The 26,319-nt window shown below is 48.4% G+C and overlaps 2 protein-coding genes across 6 annotated transcripts in view; one reads left to right on the top strand and one right to left on the bottom strand.

Annotated features, from left to right (window-relative positions):
* The window catches only part of CENPP (centromere protein P), a 227,909-nt gene extending 211,655 nt beyond the window's left edge, over positions 1-16,254 (top strand). For 3 of the 4 annotated variants that reach the window (XM_053205437.1, XM_053205435.1, XM_053205436.1), the window contains 4 exons: positions 12,701-12,780; positions 13,675-13,766; positions 14,075-14,223; positions 16,115-16,254. In XM_053205437.1, the coding sequence (XP_053061412.1) occupies positions 12,701-12,780; positions 13,675-13,766; positions 14,075-14,205 (303 nt within the window). In that variant the 3' untranslated portion in view covers positions 14,206-14,223; positions 16,115-16,254. Of the gene's footprint in view, positions 1-12,700; positions 12,781-13,106; positions 13,214-13,304; positions 13,424-13,674; positions 13,767-14,074; positions 14,224-16,114 lie in introns of those variants that run through there. The other variant, XR_008291363.1, reaches the window with a different exon arrangement.
* LOC106982579 (inositol-pentakisphosphate 2-kinase) overlaps positions 15,080-26,319 on the bottom strand; it is a 128,243-nt gene continuing 117,003 nt past the window's right edge. For both annotated transcript variants that reach the window (XM_027041267.2, XM_027041272.2), the window contains 2 exons: positions 18,340-18,419; positions 15,080-16,364 (listed from right to left, as the gene is read on the bottom strand). In XM_027041267.2, the coding sequence (XP_026897068.1) occupies positions 16,139-16,364; positions 18,340-18,419 (306 nt within the window). In that variant the 3' untranslated portion in view covers positions 15,080-16,138. The remainder of the gene's footprint in view (positions 16,365-18,339; positions 18,420-26,319) is intronic.

Genomic DNA, 26,319 nt, shown 5'->3' with positions numbered 1-26,319 from the left:
TCTTTTTCCTTGACCAGTAGCTCTTGATGTAATACGAAATTTCAACCATGTAAAACTTCATTTACATAAGTTATTCATGCTCTATTCTGTCCCCGAGATAGGGGGCTCTTCTGTTACTAAGGATCTATAAAACAGAAACCATTTAACATAGCACTCAAGTACAAGGTTGGACATTTATCAATAGCTTTATATGTAAAATGTAATTTAAATATGTCACCCTGGGTGGCTCAGTCAGAAGCGTCTAACTTCTGCTCAGAGTATGATCTCACGATCCGTGAGTTCGAGCCCCCTGTTGGACGGTGTGCTGACAGCTCAGAGCCGGGAGCTGCTTCGGATTCTGTGTCTTCCACTCACTCCACCCCTCCCCTGTTCACACTCTGTCTGTCTCTCTCTCTCTCTCAAAAAGAGACATTAAAAAAATTTTTTTAATAAATAAATATGTCACATTTAGGGGAAAATTGAAAGTAGGGTTTGGAAGATTAAAAACCACAGCCTTTACTGGGCACCTGCCCGGACCCTTTGGGGTGGCCGCAGAGAGGACGCACGAGTGCCATGGAAGTGAACGGAACTGTGGGGTCCCAAGAAAACCAGAAGTGGAGGCTCACGCCACGGAGGCAGCTGAGCCTTTGTCCTGCGTCCTTTGTCCTCACCGTGGCAGGGGCCTGAGAAATACAGGAACTGCCAGAAATGGCCTGAAGAGAAAGAAGCAGGAGCAGCATGGGCCCCATACAAGATTGGGACCCTTGACGGCTGGGAACTCAGGTCAAGCCTTACTCACGTGTGGCGCGCGTTGTGGAATGTATGGACGGACTAGGGGCACATGTTTCCCGGGAGACGTTTTTGTAGCTGCCATCGAAGACGTTGCCGGCATGGATCGCATGACAAGTAGATGATAATAACGCTTTCCTGTGTATGGCAGCCATATTTGAACTTAGAAGTATTGTAGGATACAAAGTTCACAAGCTCAGGTCCTGGAATCTGAGCCCGTGAGGTTTTGTAGCAGGTTTCTCACACAGAGTCGTGACACCGTGGCTTTTCTTTCCGGGAAGCAACTTCACTCGTGCTGGCAACGCTCAGTTGGGTTCGAACCCAAAGAACTGAGCCCCGAACGCCATGTGGCATAGTTTTTTATGTATTTTTTACTTCTTTGTCTCCCATATATGGTAACACGCAAACATGCAGTCTGATTAAGTGGTCTCACATTACAAGGTCGTGAGGGTTGTTGTCACCTACGCATGTAGTCAGGTTGCCTTGAGGGTTTTTTTTCTTTCCTTGGGGAAGGGACCCTACCACAGTTTGACTCCATTATATAGTTTGTTGGTTTGAGCGAGTGTGATCTTTAGACCACTGCCCATTTCCTTTTACTTTCCGTGCGTGTTCTACCGTGATGGCGGATCGCCGGCGTGAGGGAGGCGTGAGCTCACACATGTAGAGGGAGGGGGTGGGGCCTGCAGAGGGGAGGGTCTGCGAGGTGTTTATCTTTTTTTTTTAATTTTATTTTTAACGTTTATTAATTTTTGAGACAGAGAGAGACACAGCATGAATGGGGGAGGGTCAGAGAGAGAGGGAGACGCAGAATCCGAAACAGGCTCCAGGCTCTGAGTGGTCAGCACAGAGCCCGACGCGGGGCTCGAACTCACGGACCAGGAGATCATGACCTGAGCCGAAGTCGGATGCTTAACCGACTGAGCCACCCAGGCGCCCCATGCGAGGTGTTTATCTTAAGGTAAACTTAAGACCTTAAACACTCGAAGTCTGTGATAGTTTAAATGAGACCATAATAACTTTAAATTAAAACCAGTTTCAGTGTTTTGGACAGTATTACTTGGACATTTATGAAACATTGAGTTTAAACCTTAGTAATGATAAAATTGTCGGTGACTGGAAGATCACCTCATTATCTGCTTGTATTTCATGACTTTGCTCACATAATTACATATTAATACATACATGAAGAGGAAGTTGCAAAATTACCTCTGAAGAATTTCTAGCATTATTCTATTTATAGGTGTGTATTCAGCTTCTTTTTTTAAATTTGTAAATGTTTATTTTAATTTTTTTAATTTATATCCAAATTAGCATATAGTGCAACAGTCATTTCAGGAGTAGATTCCTTAATGCCCCTTACGCATTTAGCCCATCCCCCCTCCCTTAACCCCTCCAGTAACCCTCTGTTTCTTCTCCGTATTTAAGAGTCTCATTTTTTGTCTCCCTCCCTATTTTTATATTATTTTTGCTTCCCTTCCCTTATGTTCATCTGTTCTATGTCTTAAGGTCCTCATATGAGTGAAGTTATATGTTATTTGTCTTTCTCTGACTAATTTCACTTAGCATAATACCCTCCAGTTCCATCCACATAGTTGCAAATGGCAAGATTTCATTCTTTTTGATTGCCAAGTAATACTGCATTGTATGTATATATATACCACATTTTCTTTATCCATTCATCCCTCGATGGACATTTGGACTCTTGCCATACTTTGGCTATTGTCGATAGTGCTGCTATAAACATGGGGGTGCATGTGTCCCTTCGATACAGCACACCTGTATCCCGTGGATAAATGCCTAGTAGTGCAATTCCTGGGTCGTAGGGTAGTTCTATTTTTTAGTTTTTTGAGGAACCTCCATACTGTTTTCCAGAGTGGCTGCACCAGTTTGCATTCCCACCAACAATGCAAAAGAGATCCTCTTTTTCCGCATCCTCGCCAACATCTGTTATTGCCTAAGTTGTTAATGTTAGCCATTCTGACAGGTATGAGGTGGGATCTCATTGTGGTCTTGATTTGTATTTCCCTGATGATGAGTGATGTTGAGCATTTTTTCATGTGTCGGTTGGCCATCTGTATGTTCCTTGGAGAAGTGTTTATTCATGTCTTTTGCCATTTCTTCACTGGATTATTGTTCACTGGAGTATTGTTTTTTGAGTGTTGAGTTTGATAAGTTCTTTATAGATTTTGGATACTAACCCTTTATCTGATATGTCGTTTGCAAATATCTTCTCCCATTCTGTTGGTTGCCTTTTAGTTTTGCTGATTGCTTCCTTCGCTGTGCAGAAGCTTTTTATTTTGATGAGGTCCCAATAGTTCATTTTGCTTTTGTTTCCCTTGCCTCTGGACATGTGTTGAGTAAGAAGTTGCTGCAGCCAAGATCAAAGAGGTTCGAGGATTTTGATGGCTTCCTGTCTTACACTGAGGTCTTTTATCAATTTTGAGTTTATTTTTGTGTATGGTCTAGGAAAGTGGTCCATTCTTCTGCATGTCGCTGTCCAGTTTTCCCAGCACCACTTGCTGAAGAGACTGTCTTTATTCCATTGGATAGTCTTTCCTGCTTTGTCAAAGATTAGTTGGCCATACGTTTGTGGGTCCATTTCTGGGTTCTCTATTCTGGTCCATTGATTTGAGTGTCTGTTTTTGTGTCATGTGTTCAGCTTCTTAATGACCATTTCTGACAATCTTATAAGAAGACAGTTTGACTCACCTCTGTAATTATTAGCTGAGGAGGGAACAGAAATGCATCTCAGGGAATATGGTTTGAGCTCAAGATGCAGCCCCACTCCCGCCGCACGGACGCTGTCTCATAACCGGGTCACGCTTCCTGCAGGCAGACGATGGGTGCGTGTTTGTTGGCTGTGTTTACGATGACTTTCCGTCCTCACCTGGGGCGGGGGGTGGGGGGCACAGGAGAATTGGGTCTCCCACATCCCTCTACTCCTCCCTTCAATTCCGTTTTTTAGACAAGGTGTTTGCGGCCACATTTCATGCTGTCACCTCGCCTCCAGCCTCTGCTTGTTCCTGAAAGTGCTGCTTGCTGTGGAGCAGGGGTGAAGGTGGATGGTCTGTCCTCAGCCCCTCGAAGCTGATCTTGGAATCCCTCCAGCAGGGGTGGAACCATCTGGGGAGAAGCGCTCGTGGGCAGTGGAGAGGGGAGTGGTTGTGTGGAGGGGACATGATGTGTCACGGGGGAGCCACATTGTTGGTCTCACCCATGAGCGAGTGAACAGGTTCTGTTGGGATGAAGTCAGGACGGGGCCCCTGTGTCACAGGCCGACTCAGAACTTGGTGTCTCCCAGGACAGAAGCCACTGCCCAGGACCTAAGATTATACAAGCGTGAAGTAAAATTTAAATGTGTAATTATAAAGTAGGTAACTGAGGAGTTTCTTGAAGAGTTTTTTAGCTTAATACAATTAAAATGAAATATGAAAAAATGTTGCAAAAACTATGAGAAAGTAGAAAGAAACATGGTTATGGGAATTGGAAATTTCTCAGTTGGAAATTTCTTCCTTCAGGGTCTGAGACCCATTCAGTAACTTACACAGCAGCACAGAAATGACATTCACGAGTTGTGAGGGAGGCCTTGGGACAAGGACATGTTTGGGGAACATGTCATGGAGAACAGAGTCAAAAGGAAGAGAACAAAGCACATTCGGGCTTGGGGCTCAGGAGGACATGCCCCAGGTGAGATGGAAGGCAGGTGGGGGTGTGTCCTGTGGGGTGGAAAAGGCCCCCAAGGGCCCCTCAGAAACAGTCACGGGCCATCCAGGTAGGACTTGGGTGCTTTTTATATTGTCTGTTCTACTGGTCTCCCAGGGTCGCTTCCCAAGAAAACCACCACTGAAAACGTGTGTGGTTCCGTCCTTCTGGTTTTTGCTTCTCTGGGGGCCCCGGGTCAGGGCGACTGCATTCCGGCCAGACGTTGTATGCACTGAGGTTTCAATTTCATATAGTTTTCACATGGCACAAGCTTTTGATATTTTTCTGACCATTTCCAAATGTGAAAACCATTTCGACCGCTGTGCAGACTCAGGCTGTGGAATCTGCAGCAGCTGCAGTCTGCGCCACCGGGCCCGCTGCTCCCGCTCCCGGGCAGCTCAGGACCCTCCACGTGCACCTCGAGACTTCCGTCTTTAAAATCTTTCGGGATGTGTTTCCAACATGGTGGGTCCCTGAGATCCCTGGTGCTTCCCGGGGCTCACATATCAAGACAAGGGCTGGGGAGCAGGCGGGGGCAGTGGGGACTCGGGGCCAGAAAACACCCGCAGGCACACCTAGGCCCTGCCACTTAACTGTGCGTCCACGGTCAGTGCTGCCATGATGGTCTGGCTTTCTCAGGTTTGGGAGCCTCTGCAGGCTGGGAATACAGGGTTTCTGGGTTTTTGACTAAAGCAGCATTTAGGACACATTTTTTCTGCCCTCCAGCTCCAGACAGTGATACACTCAGCATTTCCCAGTTATTTTCTTGGGTGGTTTTTGGTGTGGGGCCCCAGGAGCCTGCGTTCACCCACCCATGGGTCTGGTCTCTGCTCCCCACCCCAGTGAGCTGCTGCGCTCCCTGAATTTCACCCCCCCACATCCTGGGTGTGGACGTGCATGGAGCTGGGTGGCCGTTTTGTCTCGTGTCCAGAGCCACACCCAGGAGAGCTGGGCAGTGCTGTTTACAAGAGAGGATCCAGCAACAGTTCATCTCCCCTCATGGTTTTCACTCCAGCAACATAAACAACAGTCTAGAAAACCTGCTTGGAGTAAAGTCGGTGTCGTCAGACTTGGAAGTGGTCTTTCCTTCCCCTCTGCAATCAGGGCAGTAAAGTGGGGCTCCTTTTTATCCAGCCTTGTAGCCTGGGGGCTTCATCAGGGGTCAGCCGATGGTGTCATGAGCGCTTGCAGGGAGAGTCTGCCGCCTCTTCTGGTGGCTGAGCTGGGCAGAAAGTCTCCTAATGACACCTCCAGTCCACAGTGGGTCCTGTTACTCCAGACGGGGACGGGTCTCTCCTCCACAGCTGTCCTAGAGCAGCCCTCTCTCCTCCAAGATCGCCGTCCGACCCAGAGGACAGAGCCCCTGGCCAGCACGTGGCCCGGAAAACCCTCAGCGAGTGAATGAATGATGCACTGTTAGATTACTGAAAAATAATGCGATTCCTGCCCGTGCCTTCCCTCTCCAGCGAGGCACCTTGTGCCCTCAGAGTAGGGGCAGCAGGCACTGCTGTGAGATGTGCTGATGCGGGAAAGGCACTGAGGTCGTGAAGAGGCCAGTGTGATCACCGCGAGGAGGGGAAAGGGAGGACCCTGGGGGAGCATCGAGGAGATCCCTCGCTAGTTTGTTTCTGGTGTGTTTGTGCAAGAGGCTTCAAGGGGCCGTGTCTGTGCACACCACTGCAGCCTGCCATCCTGAGGTCTTCACACTGGAGGCTCCAAAGCGTAGGGAAATGCTCGTTCCCATTGAGACTTCCTGCGGAGACAGAACGAATAAGGGAGGAGGGAGAACTTGTTCCTCTGGTGGAAAGCCACTAATGAACGTGGAAGGATATGGAGATGGTCGTTGGCAGTCCTCATGTGGCTGACTCAGCCCCTCGGCAGCCCCGGGGCCCAGGCTGGTGAGCAGACGTCCCACAAGGAGCTGGACAGGGGCCTGGTGTCTCCTGGGAAGACAACAGAGTGTCCACCCTGCTCCCTACGTGGCATCATGAGGAGGCACCAGCCCTGCCCAGGGCTGGTCCACAGCCCAAGAGGCCCACGCTCTACAAACTGCCCGCACGCAGTGGGAGCCAGGACACCTGACACGCATCTGCTAGTTGGTAACGTGGGAGAGCGGCCCCACGTGGAGAAATGCCAAGTGTCACTGTAGAAACACGAGGGACAGCAGGTGTCATGGTTGTGGCTGAGCTTGCGGGGGTGACAGAGGGTCCCGGAGCCCCCAGAACCAAGCCCGTGTGACATCTGTGATCACAGACAAAACGTGTACGGCACCTGCACCCACGTCAGGCCCGGAGGACCTGGTATTCGTCAGGGTCCCTTTCACATGAGAGCCGACTGTTCCACGTGCAGATGTCGTAGGCGTTTCTGAGCCTTCTGACGTTCAGAACAATTGGGACACTTGCCTCCGAATGTGTGCGTGCGAGCTGTGCCACAGATACCCGGTGTGGTTCCCGCCAGTGGCCCTCTGAGCCGCACAAGTCCCTCCCAGGACCCAGGAGATCAGCTGTCACAGAGCCCCCACCCACGCCCCCACCTAGAGTGGCAGTGGGTGGGCTCTCCTCCCAGCTCCTTGAGTTTGCGTGCTGTGTCAGAGGACAAAAATGCTTCCCCACGGAAGGGAAACAGTCCGTGGACTGGGGGAGTCCGGGGCCTCACACGCAGGGGGGAGCTCTCGCCCTGAAGGAGACTTTTGCAGAATGCAAGAGGCCACACAGAGACCAGGTGGGGGGCTGTTCTCCAGGACAGGATGAGCTCCGGGAGCGGAGCTAGAGGATCGGGGCTGGGGAGAGATGTTGCCAAGCGTGTGACCTGATGAAGGCGTGGATCTGTGCCGAGGGCCAGCCTCCAGGTTTTAAGTCCACACACCCCCTCACTGCCCTCTCCTGCCCATACCCTGCTTCTCCTGGCACCGAGGCCCCTGGGAGGGCCTGCCTGTGCCTTTGTCTCACTTCCCCCCACCTTGTACTCTTCTTCACCCACCAGAATCTGGTACAGGGCCCACTGCCCCAGCCACCCTGACTCTGTCTCCTGGCCCTGCCCACCTCCCAGCTACACCTGCACCCTTCTCCACGTTACCGCTGCTGCTTTTTGGGGCCTGGACAAGCCAGCTCGATCCTGTGTGGGCGGGCCCTGTGCTACCCCCCATCTTCCCATCATTCAGGTGTGAACCCAAGTGTCACCGGCTTTAGGAGGCCCCCTGACCACCTGCCAGTCCCCTGCGACCACACGCATCTCTCCATGGGGCTCACCCCTGGACCCCCACTTCTGGAACACTGTGTGGCACCAAGTAGGCCTTTACAGAGAATACCCTTCACCTGAGGGGGCGAAGCTGCCAGGTCCCGAGAGTAGAGGAGTGACCCTTGCAGAAAGAAGCTGGCACCGTTCTAGCCGTAGACTTGGCTGAGTTCTGATGGGTGCCTCTGCAGACCGTCCCCCCTCCCCAGCCCCACCCCGCGACTCCTGCTCTGTTCTCTCCTTTCCTAGACTCATGTGGCCTTCTGTGTCTGCCTTCTTTAACTCAGCATATTGCTTCTGAGGTTTGTCCGTGCTCGTGTGTGGATAGCACTGCTGCTGAGCGTTGTTCCGTTGTACGGACTGCGCGGGTGGTTTCGGCCTCTGCTACGGGGGAAACAGGCCTCATTTATGCTGTGAAAGGATCACTCGCTGTTTCCAGTCTGGGGCTCTGATTCTCTGGACATGTTTTCGTTTCTCGTGGGTAAATACTTAGAGGAGTGGGATTGCTGGATCACATGGTACATGTGTGTCTAACTCCTCAGGACGTCTCCAGACTTCGCTCCCCACCAGCAGTGGGTGATGTTCTACTTGCTGCACATCTCCACCAAAACTCGTGGCTAGTCTTTGCTAAATTAACTGTTCTGGCAGGTGCAAGGTGGTCTCACCGTGGCTTTAATTTGCATTTCCCTAATGACTAGTGACGGTACCTTTCGCCTTCCACATCTCTTTTTTGGTTAAGTATCTTTAAATCCTTTCACCGTTCTATAAATTAGGTTGCCTTCTCATTAATGAGTTGTAGGTGTTCTTTACATATAGTCTGAGGCTGGCCTTTTTAAGAGCGATAATTTCTAATTCTGACAAAGCCAACTTATCATTTACCCAACTTATTCTTCTTTTACAGATCCCTTTTCTTTTGTATCTGAGAAATCTTTGGCTAGCCAAGGACTACAGATACCTTCTATTTGGGGCGCCTGGGTGGCTCAGTCTGGTTAAGTGTCCAACTTCGGCTCAGGTCGTGATCTCAGGCTCTGTGCCGTCAGTGCAGAGCCTGCTTCTGATCCTCTGTCTCCCCTTCTCTCTGCTCCTCCCTTGCTTATGTTTGCGTACTCTCTCTCAAACAACAACAAAAAAAGATTTTCTGTTTTTCATAAGTTTTATAGTTTTAGCTATTGCATTTAGATCTCTGGTCTACTTTTGTGTAAGACATAAGCATGGGGGCTCATTTTTCTACTTGTGTACGTTCAATTGTCCTGGCACCATCTCTTAAAAACTCTGGGATGCGTTTTGTCCCTCAGTGAAACCTCACCGGTCCAGGCTGTCTTCAAAATACAAGATGTTATTAAAATGTGACTAGATCCAAGACAGTTAAATGGAGAAGGAACAGTCTTTTCAACAATGATGCGGGATATTCACAGGCAAAACAGTGAAGTTGGACCCCTGCGTCACACCACATACAAACATTAACTCAAATGGATCAAAGGCCTAATTTTAAAAACTAAAAATCTAAAACTCTTAGAAATAAACGTAGGTGTAAGTCTCTGTAACCTTGGGCTAAACAATGATTTCTTAGCTATAACACCAGAGCACAAGCAAAAAAAGAACAAAAATAAATAAATTGGACTTTATCAGAATTAAAAACTTCAGGTTGACACCGTTAAGGAAGTAAAAAGACAATCCACAGAATGGGAAAAAATCCACGTATCTGATAAGTGATTTGTACCTAGACTACATAAAGAGCTATTATAACTCAATAATAAGAAAAACACCCCAGTTTAAAAAATAGGCAAAGGATCTGAACAGACATTTCTCCAAAGAAGGTATACAAATGATCGAGGATCAATGATCACTGTCCTTGGCCATGAGGAAACGCAAATCAAAACCAGTGACCTACCACCTCACACCCACCAGGAGGGTGAGAATGGTTTCTAAAGGGAGGGCGGGTGGTAACAAGTGTCGTCAGCAAGGAGATGGAGAAATCGGGACCCTCAGACACCACAGGTAGGACCCTAAAAACGGTGCAGCCCCTGTGGAGAACAGTTGGGCAGCTCCACTCCTAGATACCTAGCCAAGAGAAACAAAAACACGTGCCACAAAAACCACACACCAGCGTTCACAGCAGCATTACTTCCAGTAGCCAAAAAGTAAAAAGCACCCAAGTGCTCATTGGCAGATGAATGGATGAATACAATCGGTTCGTCCGTACGGCCCGGGTTATTCTGCAGTGTAAAGGAGTGATGAGTGCCACGTGGGCGGGCCTTGGAAACATCCTCCCTGAAAGACGCCGGTGACAAAAGACCACATCTTGAGTGATCCCATTTGTACGAGGTATCTGGAGACAGTGTTGGCTTACCGCTGCACAGGGACTACTGAGGGGATGCAGGGGTGGTAGCTAACGGTACAGAGTGTCTTTATGGGGTAATGAAGACGTTCTGAAGTTAGCGGTGATGTTGTAAAACCTTGTTAAAATACTAAAAGCCCCTGAATTATATACACTTTAAAGGAGTAAATGTTATGTGAATTTGTTATCAATTAAAAAAAAACTGAATCAGCTAGACGATCTTTGGAAAATATTAAAGTCAAGAAGAACTAACATATTCGTGGACCCTCAGGTATACTTAAACTCAGAACTCAAGGTTTTCCATTCGTGTAACTGGGAGGCAGGCAGGGGTGCCTTGGTCATTCCCCTTCCGCGCTGGGCTGGCATCACAGACATGTAATGAGAGGCTGGTTTTCTCTGAAGCTCTGTTAAAAATTCTGTTCCCTTTGGACCAGCAGCCTTTTCAACAGCAAAGCGAGTCTCAGGTGTGACAGGGTCTGAACCAAATTGCCAGCACGCCCCTGGCCACTGTTTCTGTACCACAAACCCCAGGCATGTGGCAAGCAGCTGAATAAACACCATTTTGAACCCCCTCCTGGGACGAGCTTGTGAAGGCCGACAGGCCCCACATGTGCAGAGCTGTTCCCGGCCTTCCCAGACACCGTGAAAGCACAAACCTCGAGTCAGACACCAGACACTGTTGAAATGTGCCGACTCACATCTAGAGCTCGGCACATTTCATGACTTGTCTGTCTTCACCCCTGTCGGCGACACCGCCCGCCCCCCGGGTCCCTGGGCACCAGCGGAGGCATGCAGGCTCTGCGCTCCGGGCCGCCCGCCCTGTCTCCTCTCCTGCATGTGCTCGTGCCCAGAGTGTCTCAGGTCACCAGGCAAGTGCAAGAAGCTGATAAACGGGCCACGTTATTCCCTCTTGTACAAGGAAACTCCCCTCACAACCAGCAGAAGCTCTCCAGAAATCTGAACACCTGGCCTCTTCCTAATGTCAGCATGTCAACTTTTTGCTTTTGAGAAGGCCTGGCCAGGTTGGGAGGTCAGCCACCCCAGGGGCCCCACGCTGGAGCAGGCCCGGCCTTGTGCTCACGTGCCCCTCAGCACCCCTCCTACAGCTGTTATTAATTCAGAAGAGCTTGAGGTTTAAAAAGCAACCAGCACTTTCCATTTAAAACACTTTGGTATACACTTTCTCAGAAACACAGTTTCACTGAAAATAGAAACTGTCTGTAAGCTTAAACCAGGCCCAGCCCAGCATTTGGTCAGAACAGCTTGGTGTTTGGACGTGTTCTTGCTCTGTCGGCATCTTTCCCACACGGGTCTGGGAGCAGTGGCCTCACTCACTGACAACAGGCTCGCTGGTATTGGGGCTGGTCCTTGAGACGCTGTACCACGTCTTTGTCCCTACAAGACCTCCTTCTGTGGAGCCGACTTGGCACAGTCCTGTCCTCGGAAATCCTGGGTTCTGCCACCCACACCACCAGCCCTGCCCCCAGGTGTCCCGTGAGGCTCAGGGCTAGCCATGGTGGCTTGGTGTGGGACATGGCAGGGCTCCCCTTCTGACCTCTCAGAGCTTGGAGCCGAGAGCGGCCAGACACAGGTCCTGGGGGAGACCAACACCAAACTCGCTGGGAAAGCCCAGGGCTCCATGCTATGCAGGAGCCGTCTGCCCGTGACTCCGGGCACACGGATGTGCAAGAGCACTGAACAGTGAGCTTGACGATGGACGGAGTAGCAGCATCCACCATGGCAGGGGCCTCCATGTGATGGGCTTTTAGGGCCAGACACTAAAGCTGTAGGGCAGGCATCACCTTGCTGAGTTGTGAGGGACACCCCAGAGCATGGCTGGCTGGCCTTTTCAAGCTACCCTGTTCGGGAGAACAGGACAGTTGGAGGGGCCACCCCTGAGCAGAGGGCCTAGGGAGGCAGCATAGCCAGAGCAGGCAAACTCGTGAAACTGGGATGAAGCTGTTCACCATCCTAACACTGAGGGGTTGATGGTGTAGGCACATGGGGGTCTCGTGGCAATGGAAAGATCTAGAATAGGCGCCAGTGAGCAGAGAAGGCAGGAGTACGGTGGCCACGATGCCACAGGCCAGGTCTGAGGACCCAGAGGGGGTCTCGGAGGACAGGCCAAGAGGGTTCCCAACTGCACATGGACAGAACTCAAACTTCAGCCAGCAGGAGACGAGAGCAGAGCAGATACATACAGTCAGAGCATGTGGGAGACACAAAAAGGAAAGGAGGGAGTCTCGTCTCGTCTTGGTTCAGGGTCTGGTGCACGTGTCCCCTCAGGCAGCCAGGAACCGGTTAGAACGATGAGGAACTCAGGGTCCTTGGCGTTAAGGTGTCCAGCTTGGCAGGTCATGCACGTGATGGCCCCGTCTGGTCACTCTCACCTGGTCCTTCCTCACATGTGCTCTGTTCCAGAGCAGTCACGGGCTCCTGTTCCGCACGAGGAGGACATAACCATCTGCACGCTGACGCATGTGTAAAGCAGGGCTGCAGGTTTTTGTGGACTCCTTCGGCCCCCTGGTCTCTCGGCCACAGCATCGTGAGGCCACGTGCTGCATTAGTCATGGTGCACCTGCAACTTTAAAGACTTTTACGCGGGCTCCTCGCTCCTGTTCAGTCACCTGACTTCTCTAACCACTTGCTGTCTTGTAGGAGAAGTACTCAGAAGCTGTGCGCCTCCCGGAGGGGGCCGCCTCCAGCTGCATGGTGGTCCAGAGCCCCCGCCAGCCCGGGTAAGTGCAGACGCCCTCCAGGCCCAGCCTCCCCAGTACCCAGCCACTTGCTTCCTGTTAAACGTGAGGATTACGAATAAGAGGAAACAAGTGTGAACTGCATAACAGACCTCTCACTATGTCTGTGGGGTCATGTTGGGTGTGCAGCCAGGGGCAGGGGACCAGGAGGGGAGGCCGGGAGGTCACAGGTGCTGGGTGAAGGGAGGACTCCTCTGGGTCCTGTGTGTGCATGCGGGAAGCCCCCTGCACGCCACGTGCCTTCACGGCCTGTGTAGGAGCACCTCGAGGGCTTTTGTTTTCAAGCTTAAAATGATGTAATTACGTAGGTTTCTCAGACTTGCCTTGGCGGCTCCTCAACCTTTCCAAAATTGGCTTCTGGTGATGCGTGTAGCTGCAGGCAGTTCATTCCTTTTCGGTGGTTCTGCTCCATTAGGTGAACGCTGTCTTTCTGCCTTCTTTGGGTTGTGCGCATTTGGGTGACCCGTCCTTTTCTACTATGTCTGACGCTCCTTTCGTGTCCCCAGACACTCGAGTACACAGGCTTCTGTACCTGGAAGTGAAATGCCCGGGTCTTAGGGTAGAGTCAGCTTTCCATCCCTGCTGACACGTTTCAAAGTACTTTATCCGTTTGTGTTCTGCACAGGTGGGTTTTTAGTTCCTGTGGGATGCCTGTGGGTCCCTCACGTGGCCACACCACCAGCACGTCGTGGGTACACAACAGCACCTTGCTGGGTCTGGGGTACATGTTTCTCTTCGCTGAGCATGTCGGACACGTCTCCGCGGGCAGACGTGTCCGGGGTCACATCCTCGGGGAGGGTGGCAGGCGCCGCGTGCCGTTCACGCTTCCCACTAGGTTTCGGGAACCGCTTGGCGACAGATCTTAACCTCTTTCAGGTTTGAGCTCGTAATCGTTTGGAGGATACAAATAGATGAAGAAGGGAAGGTTTTGCCGAAGCTGGATCTTCTCACCAAAGTGCCACAGCAAGGTAGGGCCCGTGTGGTGTTCTGGTGACTTACTGTGCCCAACAGTCTCCTGCTTACGTCCTCTGGCTTTACATGGCCAGAATCAAAAAGTTTTTTGTATCAGTTAAAAAAATGTTTTCATCGGTAATCACTCGAAAAGCACACGTGAGAGGGGACTGTTCCCCCAAGGCTCTCTGTTCTGTCCCCACCTGTGCCACGCAGGTCGGTGCCTCGTGCATAGTCATGACCATCATCGCCCCATTCGGTGCCCCCGGTCGGGAAGGCGGGTGCGTCTGGATGAAGCTGCTCAGCCAGCCTGTTCTCTTCGCAGCCCTGGAGCTGGACAAGAACCGAGTCCTGGAAACTGCCCCCCTCGGCTTCCGGGCCCTGCTGGGCGTGCTGGGCATTGAAGCCGCCCTAGAGAGCCTGATTACGTCGCTCTGCGTGGGGGAAAACCACTAGTTCCTGGCAAACACGCAGGTGTGTGATTTTATTCAACGTAAACAATTGCTGTTTCCCACACAGAAGCCACGCCTTTAGGACACATGGTCTGTGCAGTTACGCCCATCATAAACACGCTGTCGGGACGGGGAAAAATAAACACGGCTATTTGAATACAAGATCCAGCACGTACAGTGTACTTGAAAAAATAAGCTTAACCTTTGAGACCGTGCAGGAGTGAGTGTCCCTCTTCGGATTCAGAGAGCATCTGGTCCTGCTCTCACCAAGGCTGAGGGTGGAGGCGTCCGGGAGGTCAGCCCAACCCCTGCCGTCCCGAGGGCCCCACCTGACACCCAGGGTGACGCACCGCCCTCCTCGCCTTCCCGCCTGGAGAGCAGCACTCACACGTACAAAGTGGTCAGCCTCCAAAATGTCTTTTCATCTCATCCTGTGTTTTCACACGAGGCTCCACACAGGACCCCCACCCCCACCCCCGTCGCCTCAGGGCGGCACTGGCCTCGGGGGCCGTTGACGATGTTCCAATCGGTGGAGACCCTGCTTGAAGCCAAGTCAGGGGAGGGGCCGCACTGGACGGTGAGGTGGATGACGCCTGGCAGGGCCTCATCCGTCTCTTTCCCTTGGCAGATGCCGGCCCTCTTGGCCAGGACTGGCCCCAGAGGCTGCCCGGCCCACTCCTCGCAGAGCCAGGGTCCTCTGCACACCGTGATGAGACCTCAGGCCAGACCACCACCACGGATGCTTCCCTCCACACAACCCTTGCCCCCCAACATGCTCACGAGGGTGAGACACATGTTCCTTGAGTATCTTTTTCAACCTCCGAGGGTGGAGGAAGTCAGTGTTAGGACAAAGCTGAGTAAATTCTAGAAGAGCTTGCTTGATTCAAACAACTGTAATTCTCAAGTTATCACAAAATTCCCCACGAAAGTTTACAATCAGCAAAATATTCTTATTTTCCACGTAGCATTTTCATACAATCCCATGGTTTCGCTATTATAATCTTATGTTACAATAAGCCTTCATTAGTCCCTCAAAACTGATATAAATAATCTGTACAACCTACCAGAGAATAAAAAACTGAAGCCAAGATTCCTGACAGTTTTCATAGCAGCCGGGCACACCTGCAGGGGGCGACCCTGATGAGAACCTCTTGGTGCCAGCCAGGAGGGGCTCGTCTCACAGGAGCAAGGGCCCCAAACACCCAGCATGCGCGGCGCACGGCCGCCTGGACACCCGCCCCGGGCAGCAGCTCTGCTCCCAGCACCACAGCAGCACCTGCCCGCGGGAAGGAACGCCTGGTGTCCCCTACGGTTAAGATCAGATCGTTTAGCTAAAAATGGCCAGCGCTCGTTTGAGTGGTATCCATCCCCCGACCTGAGTCCTGCGCTCCCCGCTGACTCTGTGCAGAGCAGTGTGTGCGGCCCCTCCACAGAGACCCCGAGTCCACACAGCCCAGTACCCACATCCATGCCAGCCACCCCCACTCTGCAGCAGGGAGCCCGCTAAGCCTGTGCTACCTGGTGGCTCGCACGGAAGAAGGGACCACGTAACTCAGCTGGGAAAGTTCCAGTAGTATCCATGTTTTCTTTCAAGTCCAAACTAAGACGTACGCGACAATTCAAGTTTTCTATGTTAGAGTCTGGTGGTAGGAGATCCAAACCTCGGGTCTTGAGGCTCTCATGCCAGAGGTTAGACGCGAACCCCGGGTGGAAGGTGTGGGGCCACAGCACGCAATGGGGCACACGTCCGGCACATCTCGTCCTGGACGGCGTGGGTGGTGATCGTGCATTCCGGGTCACCCAGACGCAGTCCCCACCTGAACAGGGTAAAAAGCGAAAACATTCACAGCCAAAAGTCACCCAACACAACAAAAAGTAGCTCTACCATTTGACCTTCACATTCTGTGTTCAAGTTTCAGGGACACCACAGGAGGCGGTTAGACCTTGTGCAGAACTAACGTGCAGTCCTCACTTTCCTTGAACCTGGCTGACATCACGGCCGCGTCTTTGGCATGTACAGTCTTTGAGTAGTAGTTGACGATCTTCCCATCCAGTTTATACTGGTGTGGAATGCTCTCATAGGGCTTGAGGTCGAGGTCCAGCACAGACACAGAGAAGGCAAACCTGGATCTCGATGAAGTGACGACAGGCCTCTGCTCAGAGCTGGAAGTGAAAGAGCAGCTTTAGGACCCACGAACCCCAAATCCTCACGCTGTTCACAGCGCGCACCCAGCTCCGGGCGTCCCCACGCACTCCGTGTATGCCCGTGGATGGGTGTTCCCAAACCCTGGTGGTGGAGCCGAATGCTGGAAAGGGAAGGTTAACAAGGAGCCACGTGTTCCCAACCTGAAGGAAAGCAGAAAGGAGACCTGACCTTTCCTCAACCAGACAGAGAAGACGCTGACAGCAGACTTCCCTTCATTCGTCTCAGGTCACGAACTCACGGTTCATGGGTTAGAGCCCCATGTCATGCTCTGCGCTAACAGCGTGGACCCTGCTTCAGATTCTGTCTCCCTCTCTCTCTGCCCCTGCCCTGCTCGCACACACTTTGTCTCAAAATAAACTTTAAAAAAAAAACAAAAAAAAACACTTTGAGGCTAATTCTGAACTTTGTACTAAGATTGCTGTGTGCCCATCCCACTCAGCTCTGAGTGCTTGGTATTGTCTTGCCTCCAAATGACTGGATAAATGTATTCTATGAGCTCAGTTTAGCCCCATAAAACTACTCAGGAGTCCTAGTTTCTCTGATACTTAACTACTCTTCTAGATTTGAAATCATCCCAAACATAACACAAATTTCAGAAGGTCCTGCCCAAGAGGGGAAGACTGATGGACACACTCCCGATCGGATGAAACTAATCAAGGCAAGACTCCCACTTAACTCCTGTACCAAAACACTCTTCCAGGGAAATCGTCCCCCTGGCTCAGCTGCCGGGGTCTCAGCTACCCCCTCCCGAAGGGCAGTCAAGGTCTTGCTTCTGAGGCCTGAGTTCTAGGCAGCAGGGCTGGGACAGCACGTCTCCAGCCTCCAGCAGGTCACTCACGGCACCCGACAGACAAGGTGATGCACGTGAAGACGGGCAACGCTCCTTGCACGGGCTGGTGGGCGCACAGCCAGAGGCAGCTCCTGCACAAAGTCTGACTGTGTGCCCACCACACACTCCCAGGAGCACCGGGCACAGCCCCAAAGCCGAAATGCTTCTGTGCTGCGCCACAGGGCTCCCAGGACGTGCACCGTGCCCCATCTGTGTCCGTCAGGCAGCTGGTGAAGTGCGCCAGGGCCCAGGCCAGCCAGCCCACCCTGCACACTCCTGCACGGTCAGGAAGGGCAGTGGGTGACATCCACATGGTTCTGTCCTCTACCACCACCAGCTCCATCCAGTGAATGGGCACTGCAGTTCCTCCAGGGGTCACAGGGGTGCTCGACTAAACAGAACAGCCTTGTTGTTTTTCAGTTATGCCTTACAGACATCCCTCGGTGTTTCCTATCAGTTCTGTGCCTGCCAGGGAGCAGCAGCCCTGGGAATGTTTAGTTCAACAGCGCCTGAAAAATGAGTGGCTGGCGGCCAGCGATAAGGTCATCTTGACCCAGGAACACGTGTCAGAAGGACGTGGGGCCATTCCACAAACGCCGTGTCCACGTGGGGTTTGGCATCGGAGGATCAATGCTGAAGATGCCATCTAATTAGCAAGAGAAGATTATCAGGTTCATCCTGAATTCAAAAAAAAAAAAGGCAAGGGAGGGTGCTGGACAGTCATGTCCAGGGACACGCTGTTCTTACAGGCTCGGGAAGGGCCGTGAAGGCCAGCACATCAGGAGCTGGTCAGGGCGAGGAACGAGACCTAGGGGGACCTCAGTGGGCACTTGGGGCTTTGAGAGAAAGGAATGTGTACCATGGTCCAAGCTGCTTCTAAATCCTTGGAGTGTATCCTTAGAAACTCATGATAATCTTTAATAAGACCGTCTTTTTAAGCTTTTCTAAGTGTCTTTCCAGCTGTGCCCCAAGCTCTTAGAGCACAGGCAGGAGCCAGCAAGCCGTGGTGAGTCACTAAGGTGTCAACTAGGGGACAGGAGTGTGTCAGCCAACGTGGCCCAGCCAGGACCCTGCACACACAGGACGCGCAGCAGGCGGCTCACCTGGCATCCTGCAGACAGGGGGACAGCGCGATCATGACGGAGCAGTCCTTTGCGGTCATGGCCACCCGGTACTGCTGCACCTGTGGGGATGGAGAGGTGAGCTCCAGGCCCGGGAGGATCCTCGGCCAGCCCTGCCTGCCGGCACCGCTCTGCAGGTGGCACGTGGACCCGCCACGGAAACACAAGCGTGGACCACACTGATGACGCTGAGGAGACGTCCCCCGCGAATGACGCTGGGGATGGAGGGCTGCTGGGCTGCGAGTGACCCACAGCAGGCATGCCACTGTCCCAGCCTGCGGACGAGGAAACTCCCCCACGATGGCATCGTGGCTCTAAACATCAGGCTTGAACACGTGCCCCCAGCAGCCCGCAATCTCGTCCACCGGACCTGCCAGCTCCACACGGCGTGCCGTGCGGGACCCGACGCATGAGCCCCTGTGTCAGCCCGAGTGCACGTCAGACACACCGGGAGGCTCTGAACTGGGCCCGTGTAGACTCTGGGCGTTTTCCCACTTTCTTTGAAGTTTCATGTTACCCTGTGAATTTCTCTCACTTTTACAAAAGTAAACTAGTTACAAAAAAGGAAGTGGTCCTTCCAGGTTGTCACAGGCCTCAACATCACGCGCTGACAGAGGACAGGCTCGCCTCCCCTGTAGCCCTTCCCTCTGCATCTCACACTAGGAGGACCGCCCTGGAAAACATCGGGTTCCCACCTTCCCTGTGCGCGACCTAGCGGCGCACCTCAGGCCTGCTGGCAGCTCCTTCTGGGCTTGCAAAACCTCTTCTACACTCAGCTCATTTGGCTAAGAAATCAGGCATCTCACAAAATACACAAAAGATTCAATCCAAAAGAATTAAAGGGATAAACATTTTTTTAACTGTATAAAATATCTGTGTCCTCATCATAAGACAAGCCACAAAAGATTGGTAGATTTGAATACCCAAAGATGAAAGGTGTCCATAGGACACCGTCCTAACACCAATGTGAAAGAGACCAGCCATGGTCACGGATGATCAACACCAAAGTATAAAGTGCTAGATTGATACAGAAAAGGAAACTTCCCAAAGATGTGGATCCAATAAACAGAGAAAAGAAAGAAAATAGTCAATAAATACATGAAAAGATGCCCAACCTCACTACTAATCAAGGAAATGCAAATTATAGTAAACGTTCTTTATACATCAGATGCACAAAACACATATACTCAGCCACAAAATGGAAGGGCCAGACTCTCACTTCGAACAACGCCAGACTGTGGAATACAGGGCCAGCCCGACCACTGAGGTCAGCCAGAGGAAGCTGGAAAAAACACTGACAGCATCTGCTGAAAGGCAGCGTGAATGGAATCGGGGAGAGTAGCTGCACCAGCACAAGACACATCTGGGTCCTTTTCGCCCTGACACAGGGTGGCCATTCGGAGGGCCGGCCAAGAGGTACTTTCATCAACCCGCAGGGCTCTGAGGACAGGGACCATGACAAACCCCGTCTTCTGTGAGCACCCAATGCCACACCTTCAGGCCAAGGAAGCCACGGGTTGGCAGCCCTCCGGGACCTGCAGCCCTGCTTCAAAGACCTCTGTCACCAAAACTAGGGCCAGGCGACCCCAACTTGCTAGGGCTTCCCTGGCTCCCAGCAGAAGCAAACCCAAGATCCTTCCTGGAAGAAACCACCATCTTAGGCCTTGCATTATTTCTAAATGATTGTCAAATACAGTTACCGACACACAAGTTAAAATATCTAGGCACAACTCACGATAACGTGAGTGAAAACCTGCAAAAAACCGCAGGCCAGCAGAGATGCACACGGACTCCCGGCTACTGCAGGAATCAGATAGACGTGCTACTCTGCTCAAAAAATAAAAGACAAAATCAAGAATTTGAGAGCTGGAGACTACAAAAGTAAGCCATATGTAAATTCTAGAACTGAAAAAATACAAAAATCAATATTAAAAGTTCAACAGATAATTTTAACAGATGAGAAAAAACTCAAGAGACTTGCTAAACTAGAAGATGTCCCCAAAAATATCCAGCATGAAGCATGAAAAAGTAGAACAACTGGAAAATAACAAAGAAATGGGTACAAATCAAATTTGTAGACATTGAGGCCAAATATTTTCCAAAACTGGGGAAAGACATCAAGCCACAGACTCAAGAATGACTCCCAAAAGAACAAAATCAGATACGCACATCACCAAACAAACACTAAGAATGAATCACCAGCAGACCAATGTAAAGGAAACGTTACATGGTGTTCTTCAGACAACAATAAAATCACCCCCAACACAAGCTCTGGGATGCAGGGCAGAATGGAGAATAAGAGAGACACCTGTGGGTAAAAGGACGCCAACTGTATAAAACGGTAATAATGTCTCCTGGAGTTTAAAACAGCAGAATACATAGCAGTAAGATGTAAGTCAGGAAGAGAGGAAAATGTACTCTAAGAATTTTGTGCTGTCCAGAAAGAGAGTTGAAGGTACTAGACGCTAGTCTTTCCTAAGTCAATTGCTTGCTGCAAAGGTTAAGACAAAAAGCAAAAGACTCTGTAACTTTTAACAGAGTGAGGAAATGGAATGACAAAAAAAAATATAACCCAAAAGATTGTAAGAGAGGAAAGAAAAAGAAACCTAAGACAGGTGGTAAAAATTAACAGTTTTAAATCCAAGTGTAAGTCCACCAAACGTAAGGATAAAAAACCAGACTATACATTAAATACAAAGACATAAATAACAGAAAAATCCAGTTATTATGTAAAATTTCAAAACATCCTTCTTATGGAAGAAGCAGATAGTAAAGTAAGGTTATGAAAGATCTGAATGACGCAATAAATCTGACCTAATAGGAAGATATAAAACACTGAACCCGGCAATTTGAAAAGACACTTTTTTCACATATGCACAGAACCATTTTTCAAATAAATTAATCTATAAAGCAAGTCACAATACACTGAAAAGGATCGAAAGCCAATCTCAACAAGTTTCAAAGGACCATATAGACTATGTTCTCTGACCATAATGCAATATTGCTAGTAATCAATACAAAAAAGATAATGAGAATCTGTGTGTTTGGTAATTAATTCCCTTCTAAATACTTCCATGGGTGAAAGGAGAAATCTTAATAGTAATAAGCATATATTTTAGTTGAATGGTATTGAAAATACAGCTTGTGGAATGTAGCTAAAGCCATGTTTACAAGAAAATATACAGTGTTGAATACATATTTTAGAAAAAAAAATCTAAAACTTAATTAGGTAAGCATTCATATCAGAAGTTATAAAAAGAACAAATTATCCAAAGAAAGAAGAAAGGAAGTTAAAGCAGAAATTATTGAAATAAGAAACAATCATACAGGACACTAACGGATAAGTTAATTTGTACAAAACAAAAATGACACTCTTCATGGGATGGACTGAGATAGAAAACAGACACCACACATCAGGAATAAAAGAGCATTCTTTAAAAGATAAAAGAATATTATTTTAAAAACCTGAAATTTAAAAATTTTTTTTAAAAACCTTCTTTATTTTGAGAGAGAGAGTGTATGTGCACACAAGCACAGGAGGGGCAGAGAGAGGGAGAGAGAGAATCCCAAGCAGACTCTACACTGTCAACGTGAAGCTGGATGCAGGCAGGGCCCAAACTCACAAACCGTCAGATCATGACCTGAGCCAAAACCAAGAGTCAGATGCTTAAGCGATTGAGCCACCCAGGTGCCCCAAAATTTGAAAATTTTAGATGAAACAAATTTCTAGAAAAATACAAGTTACCAAACCTGACCAAAGAAGAAGATAATATGAAATCAAGATCATAATTTAAAGTTTGTCTGCAAAGATAATTGTGGGCCCAGATGGTTTCATCTGTGGTTCTACAAAATATTTAAGGAAAAAATAATGCAAGTCTTAGTTCACCTCTTCCAGAGAACCAGAAAATGAGCAGTCTTCAAATGTTTTTTGAAGCAGGCATACCCTTGATACCAAGGCTTAACAAAGACATTGCAAAATTCACTAAAAAACCCTAAATAAAATACTGGCAAACCAAATATCATATAAAAATAATAAATCACCATAAATTATACAGTTAACCACATTAACAGACAATAGAAAAGTCCTATGATCATCTCAATAGAAACAGAAAAAACAATGATAAAGTCAACATCCACTCCTGATTAAAAACTTTTTTTTTTTTAATGCTTATTATTTTTGAGAGAGAGTGAAAGAGCCTGAGTGGTAGAGGGGTAGAGAGGGAAGGAGACAGAATCCAAAGCAGGCTCTGTGCGGACAGCACAGAGCCCATTGCAGGGCTTGAAGCCACCAACCGTGAGATCATGACCTGAACTGAAGTCAGACACTTAACTGACTGAGACACCCAGGTGCCCCTCCTGATAATAAAAACAAATTAGGAATAAAATGGAACTTCCTTAATTTGCTAAGTTATTTTATTTAAAAAATAAATAAAACAAAGCCCCCCAACAACCTACAACAAACAACTTACTTAGTGGTAAAATGGTTTCTCTTTAGAATTCCCACGGTCACAAATTAACTATATTCAATTAAGCAAAACGAAATAAGTAAAAGGTATAAGGATTGGGAAGCAAAAAAAATCAAATTCATAGACAATATGATTACATAATAAACGAAAATCCAAAAGCTGTAAATAAACAGAATCAGTGACTTTACCAAGGTTGACAGATGAGAGGTCAAATACAAAAACCAACTGCATCCCTATCTATCCACAATAAACAACTTAAAATGAAATATCTTATACCATTTATATCTAAAACCATCAAATAACTGGGAATTGAGGCACCTGGGTGGCTCAGTCGGTTAAGCGTCCGACTTTGGCTCAGGTCGTCATCTTGCAGTCCGTGAGTTTGAGCCCCACATCGGGCTCTGACGGCTCGGAGCCTGGAGCCTGCTTCAGACTCTGTGACTCCCTCACTCTCTGCCCCTCCCCCACTCATGCTCTGTTTCTCTCAACAATAAACAAACATTTAAAAATTTTTTAATAAAGAAATAATAAAACCATCAAATATCTGGGAATAAATCTAATAAAATATAAGACCTCTCTAAAAAAAAAATCCTAAAATGTTTTTATTCGATTTTAAGTAACACCTAAAAAAAACAGAACATGCCCATGTTGGAAGACTGTTTTATATAGACGTCAATTATCATTTTAATGCCAAACCAATCAAAATCCCAACATTTTTGTTGTTGCTTTTCCTTGTAGAACTGAATGAGTGGATTCTAAGATTCATGTACACAAGCAGAGGTCGAGAAGAGCCAGGCATTTATTGAAGGAAAAGACATTCTTGAGGGCTGGTTCTGACTCTCTAGTGATCAGGATAATCCCTGTGGTTCTGGGACCCTTCCATGTGAAAATAAAATCAAATCCTACCTCACGCCATACCCACCAAATGTGATAGGCAAAACAATACAATTTTTAAAATACCGGTAGGGCCCTAAAGTAGAGGAAAGATAAAAACTTCTTAAAAAGGAAAAAGACAAAAATTAAACTACCTTAAAATTATGAACTTCTTTTCTTTAAAGTCCTCCATTAAGGGAGTAAAGTAGCAAGATATGGAATGAAAGAAGGTATCAGTAGCACATCTATCTCACAAGGGCTTCTATCCATAATACACAAAGAACTCAAGTCAGTAAGAAAAAGACGGACAATGTTACAAAAACTGGGCAAGAGGCTTCACAAAAAGAAAACCCCACAGACGGCCAATAAACGTATTACAAAATGCCTAATCTCATTACCACAACAAGCCACCACTACAGTCACCAGAATGGCTAGTGTTAGAAAGACACACAGCCAAGTGGTAGAGAGGATAAGGTGCGACGGGAACTACTCTGGCCAGTTGTAGAGACTGTAAATGAACCACCTGTTTTGCACAATCCCCTCCAGCTGATATGCTCATCTCTCTGGCCCAGAAATTCCACTCCTGGGAATATATCCAAGGAAATGTGTGACATGTACCCTGAGGGATCTGAATGAGGACGTTTACAGTGGCTTTATTCGCAACAGCCAAAAACAGAGAACGAGCCAAATGTCCATCAACAGAACAGATACACTGGTGCACCTATTCCGGGCACTGCTATAAAGCAATTCAGTTATGGAAATGCATGCAATAACATGAGTGAATCTTATAAATGGTATAAAGGGTTTTTCAAAAAAGATGGGACTCCATATATAAAGTTCAAAAGTGAAACAAACTAAACTAGAGAGGTACCAGTCAATATAATAGTTAATTCTGAGGAGAAGAGAAAGAGGAATAACTGACAGGACACCAACAGGGATTCTGCTTGGTTGCCAGGGGTTGACAGCCAGACCTAACTGGCAATCCCACGAGTTTGCTTTGTGATAAATCATTAGACTCTATGTTTTTTCTCTGTACTTTTCTGTGTGTGCTATATTTCACAATACAAATGGTTGAGAATAAAATCTTATAAAATTAAAAAATAAAATTCTAGGGGCGCCTGGGTGGCTCAGTCAGTTAAGCATCTGACTCTTGATTTTGGCTCAGGTCATGATCTCACGGTTCATGGAGTTTGAGCCCTGCACTGGGCTCTGTGCTGACAGTCCAGAGCCTGCTTCAGATTCTCATTCTCTCTCTCTCTCTCCCTCTCTCCCTCTCTCTCTGCCCCTCCCCCACTTGTGCTCACTCATTTGCTCTCTCTCTCTCAAAATAAATAAACTTTAAAAATAAAATTCTCAATACTGGTAACATATAGTGTTTGGGGGGGGGGGGGTGGTGCATGGAGGAAAAGGGCCCTCGATTGTTGCAGGGAAGAACATAAACTGGCAAAATCTTTTTGGCAAGACAATATTGACAGGATCCATCAAAAAGCAGTCTAGCAGTTTTACTCCCAATAATCTGTCTTACAGATTGTCAAAAGCAGGAATGTCAACATTATTTTTAACAGTAACAAATTAAAACCAAGTAAATGACAATGATTTGGCCATCCTAAAGCAACTGACACTTTCAGGGGATATGGAGGACTTCCAAGGGCCCTCTTACAAAACAACTAAGTCCTTGTTAACATACCTGTCAGTGCACCGCTGGGCTTGCGGAAGGTCAGGGAAATCCCTGCTCAATCCCCTCTTCTCACCACTCATCCCCAGAAGAGCCAAAACTACAGTTTTGAGCAAGGAGCAAATAGGAAGGCTGAGCCACCCTGGAGGCAGATGTCAATGGAAGCAGTGTTTCTAGGAATAAGCCGCAGAGTACAGGGTCCAGACTGAGATTTCTCCCTCAAGCCAAGAATCTGTATCTTCTCTGAAGGAAAGCATTCTCTGTTTAGGTCCAGGATTCCCACAGATTAAGATCAAACACACGAACCCCCAATCATGGACCATTAAAAACCCAAGCAGACAACAAAGCATGGATGAAGCAGCCAAAATACAGAAATTTTACCTCTAAGGTTTTATTATGTATCTGATATCAGATACAGAATAACTATTCATAAATCGTTTGAAGAACTAAAAGATGGAGACTTAAAAATGGACAAGCAATAAGGAACTACCAAAATTACCAAGCAGATGTATAAATGGACCAAACAGAACTTTAAGAAATTAAAAATATAACTATTGAAACAGAAAACTCATAGAATAAACTAGCAGATTAGACACAGGTGAAGAAAGAATCCATGAGTGGGAAGGCAAAACTGAAGAAATACCTAGGATGGAGTACAAAGAGATGAAAAATAGGAAGGCAGTTATGACATGTGGAAGATACAGAATGAGGTTTGACCTGTCTCTAAAGAGTCCCAGAAAAAGAGAATAGGATAATGGAGAACAGAAAATATGTGACAAGAAAATGGCTGCAAATTTTCTAGAATAGAAGATATAAATCCACAAATAGAAGCACAACATACATAGATAAAGATAGATAAATACACACAAAGAACGCCACACCTAATCACAATGCACTAAAATGTCAAGTCATGAGAAAGACGGGCTCTTTTTTTTTTTTAATATATGA

Source organism: Acinonyx jubatus, chromosome D4, assembly GCF_027475565.1.
Source record: "Acinonyx jubatus isolate Ajub_Pintada_27869175 chromosome D4, VMU_Ajub_asm_v1.0, whole genome shotgun sequence".
NCBI lineage: Eukaryota > Metazoa > Chordata > Mammalia > Carnivora > Felidae > Acinonyx > Acinonyx jubatus.
The sequence above is the reverse complement of the archived record's forward strand: the minus strand, read 5'-3'. Positions and strand labels throughout refer to the sequence as shown.